The sequence below is a fragment of the Hemiscyllium ocellatum genome, chromosome 39, assembly GCF_020745735.1.
Source record: "Hemiscyllium ocellatum isolate sHemOce1 chromosome 39, sHemOce1.pat.X.cur, whole genome shotgun sequence".
Classification (NCBI taxonomy): domain Eukaryota; kingdom Metazoa; phylum Chordata; class Chondrichthyes; order Orectolobiformes; family Hemiscylliidae; genus Hemiscyllium; species Hemiscyllium ocellatum.
Genome location: NC_083439.1, coordinates 35,291,272 through 35,305,849, shown reverse-complemented (window position 1 = coordinate 35,305,849; position 14,578 = coordinate 35,291,272). Strand labels below are relative to the sequence as shown.

General features: G+C 45.7%; 1 protein-coding gene across 1 annotated transcript in view; it reads right to left on the bottom strand.

Annotated features, from left to right (window-relative positions):
* Positions 1–12,465: 12,465 nt before the first annotated feature.
* Positions 12,466–14,578, bottom strand: part of LOC132834227 (transmembrane channel-like protein 3) — a 72,240-nt gene continuing 70,127 nt past the window's right edge. Inside the window, 1 exon segment of the mRNA XM_060852889.1 lies at positions 12,466–14,148. Coding sequence (XP_060708872.1) covers positions 13,284–14,148 — 865 coding nt within the window. The 3' untranslated portion in view covers positions 12,466–13,283.

The window sequence follows — 14,578 nt, the reverse complement described above, 5'->3', positions numbered from 1 at the left end:
GGCAATATTTGTGGAGCTTAATTCTCCAGTGAGTTCTTTAATTGTTCACCATCATTCATGACTGGGTGTGACTGAACTGCAAAGCTTCAAAATTTGACTCTTTGATCTGTGGGATCGCTTAGTTCTGTCCCTCACTTGCTGTTTCACCCATAAGTGGCTTCACCAAGTTGACACCTCTTTTTTTTTAGGTACTCCTGAAGCTGCTCCCAGCATGTCCTCCTGCACTCTTCAACGATCCAGGGTAAGTTCCCTGGCTTGATGTTAATGGTCAAGTGGGGAGAGAAGACCATAAGAAGTAGGAGGGGAAGTAAGGCCATTCGGCCCAGTCCACTTAGCCATTCAATCATGGATGATAGGCATTTCAATGCCACTTAGCTGCACTCTCCCCGTATTCCTTAATCCCTTGCCAGGCCATGAGTTTGCAGATTGCGGTGGAATGCAATTCTAATGATCTTCGTGGCCAACAGTGCCTGTCGGCTATCAACTCTTGAGTTGCTGGATCTGCTCAAAGTCTATCCCATTTAGCACAGTGATAGTGCCACAGAAAGTGATGTATCCTCAATGTGAAGAGGGACATAATCTCCATTCCTACTGATACTATCATAGACAGGTGACTGTCATGGACAGACACATTTGTGTCAGGTAAGTTGGTAAGGATGAAGTAGATTTTCCCTTTTGATCATTCACTTATCACTGCTCCAGTCTAGCATCTATGACCTGTATAGTTCAGCCAGTTTTGGGCCAGCATGGTGGCTCAGTGGTTAGCACTGCTGCCTCACAGCGCCAGGGACCTGGGTTCGATTCCAGCCTCGGGTGACTGGCTGTGTGGAGTTTGCACATTCTCCCAGTCTCTGCGTGGGTTTCCTCCGGGTGCTCCGATTTCCTCCCACAGTCCAAAGATGTGCAGGTTAGGTGAATTGGCCATGCTAAATTGCCCATAGTGCTAGGTGCATTAATCAGGGGTAAATATAGGGCAGGGAAATGGGTTACTCTTCGGAGGGTCGCTGTGGATTTGTTGGGCCAAAGGGCCTGTTTCCATGTTGGAGGGAATCTAATCTAATCTTGTCAGAAATGGTGCAGTTAAGCAATTCTTTGTGATGGGCATTCAAACTCCTGACCTAGAGCCTATTCTGTGCTCTTGCCACCCCATGGAGTTCAACATGGGGGAGGAGGCCATAAGACACAGCAGCAGAATTAGGCCATTCAGCCCACTAAGTCAATAGCTGATCTAGTAATCCTCAATTCCACTTTTCTGCCTCTGCCTCATAACCCACGATTCTCTAACTGATTGAAAATCCGTCTCTTCCAGCTTTGCATATACTTAATGGCCCAATCTTAATAACTCTCTGGGGTAAAGAATTGCAGACTCACCACTCTCTGAGAGAAGAAATTCCTCCTCATCTCTGTCTCAAATGTGCAACCTTTTATTCTGAGATATGCCCCCTGGCCTTAGACTCCTCTGTAACCATCCTGTCAAGTTCCCCAAGCATCTTGTGTTTCAATAAGGTTGCCTCTGATTCTTCTATATTCAAATGAGTACAGGTCCAGATTACTCAAGCTCTCCTCATAAGACAGTCCCTCATCCCTGGTATCAGCCTTGTGAATTTTTCTGGCTATCTCAAATGTCTGTATGCACTTAGAGTCATAGAGATGTACAGCACGGAAACAGACCCTTCAGTCCAACCCGTCCATGCCGACCAGGTATCCCAACCCAATCTAGTCCCACCTGCCAGCACCCGGCCCATATCCCTCCCAAACCCTTCCTATTCATATACCCATCCAAATGCCTCTTAAATGTTCAATTGTACCAGCGTGTAAGGCGATGTACTGTGAATGCAATCTGATTGGTCAAGCTACCAGGTTTGAAGGAAAATGCACTTTATTCTTACCCTACAGTTAAAATACAAACCAAAGAAAGAAGAATTGGAATATCTTAACTTTCATTGGAAAACTTAACAGAATAATAGATTATTTAACGAGAGTCATAGAGATGTACAGCACAGAAACAGGCCCTTCAGTCCAACCAGATATCCCAACCCAATCTAATCCCACCTGCCAGCACCCAGCCCATGTCCCTCCAAACCCTTCCTATTCATATACCCATCCAAATACCTCTTAAATGTTACAATTGTACCAGCCTCCACCACATCCTCTGGCAGCTCATTCCATACACGTACCACCCTCTGCATGAAAAAATTCCCACTTATATCCCTTTTATATCTTTCCCCTCTTACCCTATACCTATGCCATCTAGTTCTGAACTCCTTGACCCTAGGGAAAATACTTTGTCTGTTTATCTTATCCATGCCCCTCATAATTTTATGAACCTTTATAAGGTCACCATGCAGCCTTTGGCACTCCAAGGAAAACAGCTTCAGCCTATTCAGCCTCTCCCTATAGCTCAAATCTTCCAACCCTGGCAACATCCTTGTAAGTCATTTCTGAACCCTTTCAAGTTTCATAACATCCTTCTGATAGGAAGGAGATCAGAATTGCACACAATATTCCCAAAGTGGCCTAACCAATGTCCTATACAGCCGCAACATGACCCCTCAACACCTAACTAACTATTCCAAGAAAGCAATATAAACACACCCTTGGCAAAGGCAGTGTCAGTAAAATAGATTGTCTCACATGCACAGTGAGAGAGAGAGAGAGAAAGAGAGAGGGAGAGCGAAAATGTGAGTGAGCGAGACAGTGAGAAAGAATTTTACTGTAGTAGGTAACAGCCTCAGATCCACCGACGTCAAGCCGGTGTTCTTCTCTAACCACTGCCTCCTACTGGCCGACTGTCACCTACAGGACGAGCAGCGGGCTGGTAAGGGAACGTGGAAGCTGAACATAAAGCTGTTGACCCCAGGAAACATTGAGGAGCTCAAGAGGGGCTAGCAGGTTGGAGAACTGTGAAGCCCCTCTTTGAGTCCTCAGCGGATTGGTGGGAAACAGTAAAAAGGAACATCAAGAGGTTCTTCATCCTCAAAGGTGTTCAGGAGGCGAGAGAGAGAGGCGGGGAAAACTGTCCCAACTCCAGGAAAGTATGCAGAACCTGCTGCTGCTGCAGACGATGGGGGTCGATGTCACGGAGGACCTCAAGGAGGTGAAGGACAAGCAAGCCTCGCTCTTTGCGTCGGAGGCTTCCAAGATAATCTTCCAGTCCAGGGTCCGCTCGGTGGAGCAGGACGAGACGTGCTCACGTTTCTTTTTCCAGAAGGTGCACAAAGAGAGCTCTGTGCTCAGCAGCCTGAAGGAAGAAGACGGCTCGATAACGTCATCTCAGGCTGACGTCATGAGGATCAGTAAATCCTTCTATGCCAGTCTGTATGACGCGAAGCTGACTGTCAGCGCGGCCTCCCAGTCATTCCTGTCCTCTATCACAGAGGTCTTAAACAACAGAACAAGCAAGAGGCTGCACCAGCCGCTATCTCTGGACGAGCTGACCAAGGCCCTCGAGTCCTTCGAAAAGAATAAAACTCCCGGAAGCGACGTTTTACCAGTCGGGATCTATTCCGCTCTGTGGGACTTCATTGGTCCGGCCCTGCTGGAGGTGTATGTCAGTATGCTTTGGGCAGGTAACATGAGTGAATCCATGAGGAAAGGCATCATCACCCTCATCTACAAGCGGAAGGGGGAGACGGAGGGACTCAGAAATTGGAGACCAATCTCACTGTTGAATGTGGATTACAAAATTCTGTCAAAGGTAATCGCCAACCGGGTCAGGTCTGGGGTTGGTGATTCACCCTGACCAAACCTGCGCTGTACTGGGCAGGAAGATCGCTGAGAGTCTCGCACCCCTCAGGGATACGATCGCCTACGTGCAGGACAGAGGGCTGGACACCTGCCTGATCAGCCTGGACCAGGAGAAAGCCTTTGACAGGATATCACACAGGCATATGAGAGATGTTCTCTCCAAAATGGGCTTTGGGGAGGGAATCTGCAATTGGATCAGATTGTCATTGTCAGTGCAATCTCAATCAATGGGTGGGAATCAGATAGCTTCCCAGTCAGACCTGGAGTCAGGCAGGGCTGCCCTCTCTCTCCTGCCTTGTTTGTGTGCTGCATAGAGCCATTTGCCGAGTCCATCAGGAAGGATGTGAGCCTGAGGGGGGTGACTATTCCTGGCAGTGGGGGCCTGCAGGTTAAGGCCTCCCTGTACATGGATGACGTTGCTGTTTTCTGCTTGGATCCGCTATCTCATGTGCATATGTGACCAGTTCGAACGGGTCTCGGGGGCCAAGGTCAACCGAGGCAAGAGCGAGTCCATGCTCTTTGAGAACTGGGCCAACCAATCCTCGATCCCCTTCACCGTCAGGACCGACCACCTGAAGGTGCTGGGTATTTGGTTCGGGGGGGCCTGGGCCGTGCGCCAAGTCTTGGGAGGAGCACATCAGCAAAGTGAGGCAGAAACTGGGCAGATGGAAGCTATGGTCACACTCCAACACGGGAAAAAACCTAGTCATCAGTTGTGAGGCACTGTCATTGCTGTTGTATGTGGCACAGGTCTGGCCTATTCCCAGAACCTGTGCCGCTGCAGTCACCCGGGCCATCTTCCAATTTATATGGAAGTCAAAGATGGACCGGGTCCGAAGGGATTCGCTGTACAAAGATCTGGGCAACGGGGGAAAAAATACACCCAATGTCACCCTCACCCTGATGGCCACCTTTGTGTGTGGCTGCATCAAGCTGTGCGTGGATCCCTGGTACGCAAACACCAAGTGTCACTACGTACTGAGGTTCTACCTGTCCCCGGTGTTGCGAAGGATGGGCCTGGCCTCGCTGCCGCGGAATGTTCCGAGTAGTTGGACCGTTCCGTACCACCTGTCCTTCGTGGAATTTATGAAGAAAAACACCTTTGGCCACAAGTCCAGGAAGTGGTCAGCACATGGTGTCCTTGAGACCCTTCGGGAAAAGGAGAGGGCGGATCCTATCGAGCGGTTCCCTGAGCAGACTGTCAAAGCCATTTGGCAGAATGCCTCATCGCCAGAACTTTCCAACAAACACCAAGACATGGCTTGGCTGGTGGTGAGAAGGGCTCTGCCTGTGAGATCCTTTATGCACGCCCGGACTCTCAGCCACACCGCACGCTGCCCTCGAAGTGGCTGCAGGTGGGGGGGAAGAGACTGTCACACACCTCCTTCTGGAATGTGCCTATGCAGAGGAAGTCTGGAGAGGAATGCAGTGGTGTTTGTCGAGGTTCGTCCAGTGACGCGGGACTCCGTGCTCTACGGCCTGTTCCCCGGGACGCACATCGAGACGAACATCAACTGTGCCTGGAGGACCATCAACTCAGTGAAGGACGCTCTCTGGGTGGTCCGAAACCTGTTGATCTTCCAGCTGAAGGAGTTGACCCCAACTGAGTGTTGCAGACTGGCACATTCCAAGGTCCAGGACTACGTGTTGAGGGACTTGCTGAAGCTTGGGGCAACTGCTGCCAAGGCGCGGTGGGGAAAGACCACCGTGTAACATCTGCCCGCCTAAAGAAGAACAGGAGGCCCATGCAGTCATTTGGACTCTGCTGACGCCTCAGCTAAATATATGGGCATATGATTGATAAACGGATAGGCCTGTATATACAAATGATAAACTCTGATCTCTGTATGCAAATGTTTACATATGTATGGCATGACCAACTGTGCAGACCATTAAATTATTTTATGAATAAAGTATATTTTTGAAATAAAAAAAAGCAGCCAATGTATAGTGGCTTCCAAACCTCAACAGCTACTGAAATCAAACCAGAAAAGTTTCGGTTCAATGGGAGCAGAACTCCATCCACCATGCTTCTTTTGTCTACTTTCAAAAAAAAACTGTGACAGTTCTCCCAACTTTGGCACAATCCCTCAGGAGTTGACATGGTAAGAATTGAAGGGTCACCAGGACTATGTTTGCTGTTGTCGGTCGGTGTCAGGTGTACTGATTTCATTCTTTTAGATTTTGTAGTGGTCACCAAAATTACTAAGGATTTGGAATCACACACATATCAAACAAGATAAAAATAGGACATTACTTTCCCTAAAATAACATTAGTAAACCAGATGGGTTTTTATGGCAATTAATAGTGGTTAGACAGGCCCAGTAGACTAGCTTTTTATTCCGTTTTTTAAAAATTTAATTAAATTTAATTTTTATTCCGTTTTTTAAAAATTTAATTAAATTTAATTTTATTAACCCCTTGGTGGGATTTGAACCCATGTATCCAGAACTAAGGTTCTGGATTATCTGTAATTACCACTATGTTGCAATCTCTTCTTCCTGCAATGAAGAATGCACTAGAGCGGTGACGATTGACAGTTAGCTGCCAATGTTGGCTCAAATTGGTTGACCAAGCAGATTGACAAGGAGTGATCAATTCTTTGCCCTGAGAAAGTAACCAGACAACATAGAACATTACAGCGCAGTAACAGGCCCTTCGGCCCTCGATGTTGCGCCGACCTGTGAAACCAATCTGAAAAGCTCATCTATCCTACACTATTCCATTTTCATCCATATGTTTATCCAATCTCCATTTAAATGCCCTTACAGTTGGTGAGTCTACTACTGTTGTACAGGGCATTCCACGCCCCTACTACTCTCTGAGTAAAGAAACTACCTCTGACATCTGCCCTATTTCTATCACCCCACAATTTAAAGCTATGTCCCCTGATGCTAGCCATCATCATCAGAGGAAAAAGGCTCTCACTGTCCACCCGATCTAACCCTCTGATTATCTTATCTGTCTCAATTAAGTCACCTCTCAACTTTCTTCTCTCTAATGAAAAGCCTTAATTCTTCCAGCCTTCCCTCAGAAGACCTTCCCTCCATTACAGGCAATATCCTGGTAAATCTCCTCTGCATCCTTTCCAAACCTTCCACATCCTTCCTATAATGCGGCAACTTGAACTGTATTCAATACTCCAAGTACGGCTGCACCAGAGTTTTGCACAGCTGCAACGTGACCTCATGGATCCGAAACTCAATCCCTCTATCAATAAAACCTAACACACTGTATGCCTTCTTAACAGCTCTACCTACCTGGGTGGCAACTTTCAGGGATTTATGTACATGGACACAGACCGTAGAGCACGGAGTCCCGCGTACATGAGTTTAAGAGTTGTGAGATCTTGTGTAGATGAGAGCTCTCTGCTCATCTACACTACCAAGAATCTTACCATTAGCCCAATACTCTGTATTCCTGTTACTCCTTCCAAAGTGAATCACTTCACACTTTTCTGCATTAAACTCCATTTGCCACTTCTCAGCCCAGCCCTGCAGCTGATCTATGTCCATCTGTAACCTGCAATATCTTTCCACACTGTCCACAACACCAACCATAGCGTCGTCTTCAAATTTACTAACTCATCATTCTACACCCTCATCAAAGTCATTTATAAAAATGACAAACAGCAGTGGCCCCAAAACAGATCCTTGCAGTATAACACTAGTAAGTGAACTCCTAGATGAACATTTCCCATCAACCACCATCCTCTGCCTTCTTTCAGCTCGCCAATTTCTGATCCAAATGGCTCTTTTCTGCAATAGTTAACTTATCAAATGTTTTCCTGATACCACTTTACCCTCATCCACCTGTTTTGTCACTTTTCAAAGAACTTAATAAGTTTCGTGAGGCATGACCTATCCTTCACAAAACCATGTTGACTATCCCTAATCAACTTATTCCTTTCTAGATGATTATAAATCCTCTCTCTTATAACCTTTTCCAACCCTTTAGCCACAACTTCAGCAAGGCATTTGATAAGGTTCCCCATGGTAGGCTCATCCAGAAGGTCAGGAGGAATGGGATTCAAGGGAACCTAGCTGTCTGGATACAGAATTGGCTGGCCAACAGAAGACAGCGAGTGACAGTAGAAGGAAAATATTCTGCCTGGAAGTCAGTGGTGAGTGGTGTTCCACAGGGTTCTGTCCTTGCTCCTCTACTGTTTGTAATTTTTATTAATGACTTGGATGAGTGGATTGAAGGATGGGTCAGCAAGTTTGTAGATGACACAAAGGTTGGAGGTGTTGTTGACAGTATAGAGGGCTGTTGTAGGCTGCAGCGAGACATTGACAGGATGCAGAGATGGGCTGAGAGGTGGCAGATGGCGTTCAACCTGGATAAATGCGAGGTGATGCATTTTGGAAGGTCGAATTTGAAAGCTGAGTACAGGATTAAGGATAGGATTCTTGGCAGTGTGGAGGAACAGAGGGATCTTGGTGTGCAGGTACATAGATCCCTTAAAATGGCCACCCAAGTGGACAGGGTTGTTAAGAAAGCATATGGTGTTTTGGCTTTCATTAACAGGGGTATTGAGTTTAAGAGTCGTGAGATCTTGTTGCAGCTTTATAAAACTTTGGTTAGACTGCACTTGGAATACTGTGTCCAGTTCTGGTCGCCCTATTATAGGAAAGATGTGGATGCTTTGGAGAGGGTTCAGAGGAGGTTTACCAGGATGCTGCCTGGACTTGAGGGCTTATCTTATGAAGAGAGGTTGACTGAGCTTGGACTTTTTTCATTGGAGAAAAGGAGGAGGAGAGGTGAACTAATTGAGGTACACAGGATAATGAGAGGCATAGATAGAGTCGATAGCCAGAGACTATTTCCAGGGCAGAAATGACTAACACGAGGGACCTCAATCCCATCTAGTCTAGCAGCCTGTATCTCAGTATTCTCCTCGACAACATTGTCTTTTTCCTGTGAAAATACTGACAAAAAAAATTCATTTAGCGCTTCCCCTATCTCCTTGGACTCCACGCACAACTTCCCATTACTACCCTTACTTTGTCATTACTATCTTACTCTAGTCATTCTTTTATTCCTGACATACCTACAGAAAGCTTTGGGGTTTTCCTTGATCCTATCTGCCAATGATTTCTCATGTCTCCTTCTGGCTCTTCTCAGCTCTCTCTTTAGGTCTTTCCTGGCTAACATGTAACTCTCAAGCGCCCTAACTAAGCCTTCAGATCTCATCTTTACTTAAGCTGCTGTCTTGCTCTTGACAAGAGATTCAACTTCCTTAGTAAATCACAGCTCTCTCACTCGACCACTTCCTCCCTGCCTGACAGGTATATACTTATCAAGGACACCCAGTAGCTGTTCCTTGAATAAGCTCCACATTTCAGTTGTGCCCATCCCCTGCAGTTTCCTTTCCCATTCTATGCATCCTAAATTTTGTTTAATTGCATCATAATTGCCTTGCCCCAGCTATAACACTTGCCCTGCAATTTATAACAATCCCTTTCCATTGCTAAAGTAAACACATCTGAATTGTGCTCACTGTTACCAAAGTGCTCACTTACCTCCAAATCTAACGCCTGGCCTGGTTCATTACCTTGTACTTAATTCATCCCTTGTTGGCCTTATTTACATAACTGTCAAGAGTGTGGTGCTGGAAAAGCACAGCAGGTCAGGCAGCATCCGAGGAGCAGGGAACTCGACATTTCAGGCAAAAGCCATTCATCAGGAATGAGGCCGGAAGTCTCGGGGTGGGGGTAGGAGGTGAATAGATTTTAAAAAAATTATCCTGATGATTTTGCCTGAAACATCAATTTTCCCACTCCTCGGATGCTGCCTGACCTGCTGTGCTTTCCCAGCATCACCTTCTAGAGTCTCAGCAACAGCATTTGCAGTCCTCACTTTCCCCTGTCTCCATACTGTGTCAGGAAACCCTCCTGCACACATTGGACAAAACCTGACCCACCTAAAATACTCAAACTATAGCGCTTCCAGTCAATATTTGGAAAGTTAAAGTCCCCTATAACTACCCTGATACTCTTGCTCCTATCCAGAATTTGAGTTTGAATTGAATTTATTGTCACGTGTACTGAGGCACAGTGAAAAGTTTTGTCTTGCGAGCAATACAGGTAGATCACTGAGTTAAGTAGCATAGGTAGTAAATAACAGGTAAACAGCAGCAAAAACAAAAACACAGAGTTTGAGAGTCCATTCAATATTCTAATAACAGTAGGGTAGAACTGTTTCGAAACCGGCTGGTGTGTGTAGAGGATGTAGAAAAACATTGCCAGGGTGGGATAGATCTTTGAGAATGCTGGCGGCCTTACCCTGACAGCGGGCCTGGGAGATGGATTCTATAGATGGGAGGTTGACCTTTGTGATTGTCTGGGCTGAGTTCACCACTCTCTGTAACCGTCTCCGATCTTGAATGGTACAGTTACCATACCAGGTAGTGATACATCCAGACAGAATGCCCTCGATGGCACACCTATAAAAGTTGGCAAGGGTATTCGCCGTCATACCAAATTTCCTCAGCTGCCTGAGGAAGAAGAGACGTTGTTGGGCCTTTGTAACCAGTGTGTCCACAAGAATGATTGCCACCTGGTTTGATGACCTGAAGCCAGTGTAAGTGGTATAGTGAGATGTGTATAAGGGCTCCATTTCCCAAGAATCATCACACTGGAATTGAAGTGTTAACCGTTTCTCTGTCTACACATGCTGCCAGGCATGCTGCATTCCTTTAGCTTCCTCTATATGTGTGTGTGACAGGTGTATGGAGATATATATGAGAGGTACAGGGCCCTCTGTTATTAGCTTCTAGCACATGTAAGCATGCCCCAGTGCAATCCTGACAGATAATTTCTACCAGTCCATCTTCCTTCCCATCCATCTGCTCGACCCTCCCCACTGACCTATCATGGTTAACCCCAACTGCTTCCAATTACCACCTTCCCAGCTACCACTTCCCCCCCACCTCAGCCCCAACCCCACCCCTACCTCTCTACTTATCTCTCAGCCCCCTTCCCCATTCCTGATGAAGGGCTTATGCTTGAAACGTTGATTCTCCTGCTCCCCTGATGCTGCCTGACCTGCTGTGCTTTTCCAGCACCACACTCTCGACCCTGACCTCCAGCATCAGCAGTCCTCACTTTCTCCTTGTCCCTGATAGTTTTAAATTGGCTGTCAAGGTCACTCAGATGATTTAGCAATTGCTGTCTAAATGTGTAATGTTTAACTGAGATTTGTAGACAGGGGCGAGTTGGGTCGAGTTATTAGAAACAAATTGCTACAGGTGATGGCGTCCGTACAGAAGACCACAAACACTGGAGATCCCAGCAGCTCAGACAGTATCCATGGGGAGAGAGCAACCTAACATTCTGAGTCTTGATGCCTCTTCAGTTCTACAGCATGTGTTGTTTTGGGGACAGTTAGCACTTGCTTGAGATGAACAGCTGAAGGGATATGCTGTTTGGTAAGATCTATAAATCTTTGAGATCTACAACCTTCATTCTTAGCATAATATTGTGCATTGAAATTCATATTTTTACATCATTGGAGTTTCCATGGCAATACTAATCAGAGCCTACCAGCCAACAAATCAACACACTCTTTTCATAGAGTGTGGAATGTTACTTGTTCTTTACTTTGGTATTTTTGTGATTGTCCTGATAAGTGCAAGACAGAAAAGTTCGACACAGCGTATCATTTTTCAATCATTCTTAAGTTCTGTCCTCCCAAATAGCCACGCTGTGTTGTTAAATATCCTTGCAGCTGTTCTCTAATGCTCTTTTTGTATTTTGAGCTCTCCATTTTCATCTACCTGAGTTTTAGCAGCTGGTTCCCTTTAATCCCCAGCAATCTCCCAATACACTGGGTATTACAGACAGCAGCAGAGGTCTAAGTAACTAAGTGAGTGGATCCCAGGGTGGAGTCAGCACACCTCCCTACCATCACCATTGTGCCACCTCTGTACCACTCAAAGAACCGGTGAGATGCTCAGCTTTTAAGGAATTTGTTTTATTGACTAGTTATGTCTAAACGCAACAATTTTTCAGGATCTTAGTTACACTTATTAGCAATACAAACTATGAGTTTGAAATTCAGAGTGAAGGCACCAAGCATGCAATAAATGAATACACACTGAGTAGCTGATGGTGTGGCTGTCAGGAATTGAACAGTTGAATGATACATTTTCATTTGCGTTACAACTGACATGCTGTAAAATCAGATTTATATTTATGTTACTCAGGTCATGTTCCAATTCAAAATGCAAAAACAAAAACACTGTACATAAAAGCCTCAGTTAAGTTGAATTTTGCCCCTGTGCCTGGTTAATGAGGGCCAATTAATGAATTGCCTACTTTTCACTCTCTCCTTCCTCCTTTTAAACTTGTCTTTGTCCATAAGGCCATAAGAAATAGGAACAGGAGCAGGCAGTTCGGCCCCTCGAGCCTGTTTCACCATTCAATAGCATCATGGCTGATCCAACATTCCTCATAGCCCCCTTCCTGCATTATTCCCCATTCCGCTGCTGTCCTAACATCACTTTATGTTTCTCACTTCGGTGAAGCATCTTGGGAAGCGTTACTAAAGTAAAGGTGCTATATAAATGCAATGTTATTCTGAAGTAAAGGTGCTGTATAAATGCAATGTTATTCTGAAGTAAAGTTGCTATATAAATGCAATGTTATTCTGAAGTAAAGGTGCTGTATAAATGCAATGTTATTTTGAAGTAAAGATGCTGTATAAATGCAATGTTATTCTGAAGTAAAGGTGCTGTATAAATGCAATGTTATTCTGAAGTAAAGGTGCTATATAAATACAATGTTATTCTGAAGGCATCCCCAAGGGCTAATTTTCTGAATGAATATACCCCTCCCACAATCTTGTGACTGACCATAACAGTGTCCGTTTAAAAATGCCAGGGACTTTTTTCTATTTTTTATCTAAGGAATGACATTTTCAGTTAAACTGATTCACAGTTCTCTACGATAACACAACAAGTCTACCCCTTTACTTGCAACATGTCTAAATGTGAAGCTTAGCTAATGATGTGTCTAAGTTAATTAAATGATTAGTTTGATCTGCTGATCTCATTAAATTACCTCCTGCTGTTATTAATTTTGAGAACACAACATTGGAATAGGAGGAGGCCATGCAGCCCTGCCAGACTGTTTTTATGGTCTTATTAAAGGGTAGACCCTTTAATAAGACCATGGTTGATCTGTATTTGAACTCTCTTAACCCATCTTTGATCCATATCCTCTCATACTCTTTATCTGACAAAACACCTTCTCCATGTGGAACCCACCTTTAAGTTATAAGCAATCGGTTAAAAGGACGTACAGGTTTAAAAAATTGTCAGGAGTCCGACTCAGAAATAGATCACAGTTGTCAACTTTACATCGAATTTCATCAAAACTATCTCACAATCCTCCCAAAATACAAGTCTACTCTCAATTCTTCGAACCCTACCTTTTAGTGTTCTCTCTCCTTATTCTATCCATCTAACCTTCCTTAAGCTCCCTTCCCCATTTTTCCCACAACTACTGCTGATGTGCACATGAACAAACTGATTCTAGACATTGGAACAGACCAGCTCATTAGCCTCTGCCGCATTCAGTTCAATGCTTACTCTTGACTTGCTCCGACTTAGATTCTCGTTGGAAGTTTTCAAATACTTGTCCTTGGTGTGGATGACTTGAATGTACTGGTCGGTGCTGCTGTTCTGCTGATCGCTGCTCGATGCGATTGAAGCTGAGTCCGATTCCGTCAACGACTGCTCTGCTTTGTGTTTCGTTCTCCATTTGACGTGGGCTCCGGCACCTTGCTGGCTTGGTGCCAGGCCTTTGGCGTTCCACCGAGCGTGCGATGACCCCGGGTCCGCGCGATCCCGCCGGGGCTCCGAGTCCTCGTCCTCGTACTGCATCTGGGCCACGTCCTTGCCGATCAATATCCGACTGTCTTTGCTGTCCCCGATGTAGAAGCGAGTGGGTTGGTGGAGATCGGAGAGCGAGTGTGGGCGCGGAGACCTGCTGAACGTGACCTGCTCCAGTTCGTCCTCATCCTCCTCCTCTTCACTGAGGTGGAGCCGCGGGTTGGTTCGGTGCCCTGCGTGAACTGGGTACCTTTTCAGATTCCTTGGTAACATTTCCATGGCACCCCTTGTCTCGTCCGCCTTGTAATGCCTGGGGAATCGAGTGACCGAGCGAATTAACCTTTTCTTCGGCTCACGCTCATTGACTAATATGTAACGTGCCGTGTGCACTCTGCGGCCTAGGATCATCTGTGGAGCCCCTTCTGCGGGTGAATAGTGTAGTGGTCTGACACACTTCCTAAAAGGGGCATCAGGATGAACATCTTCAGGTAATTTGTTGGCCTGGCTGGAGGGTGCTTTTCCTCTGTGATGCCCACTTGTGGCTCCCTGTAATCCACCTGGATTCCTGGGGAGAGAGAGTAAAGGGAAAGTGCGTCAATAATCTCCAAATTCATAACCACTGACAGACTATGAACAGAGGTCTCTTCCACACCTCCTTTAGTTTTGGAATGTGTTTGATAGTGTCATGGTATTGTCACCTGTGATCCAGAGGCCCAGTGTAATGTGCTAGGGACATAGCTTCGAAACCCACCCTGGTGTAGCGTGAAATTTGAATTCAGTTAGAAGCAGCAAAAATAAATTAAAGCTGTTACTCTAATGATGACAGTGTAACAACTGCCAGTTATTATAAAAACCTATCTCGCTCAGAAATAGCCTTTGTGGAAAGAAATCTGCCAATCTTACCCGATCTGGCCTACGTGACTCCAGACCCACCACAATGGGGTTGACTCCAAATGCCCCCTTGCAATTAGGAACAGGTAATAAATGCTAGCCTG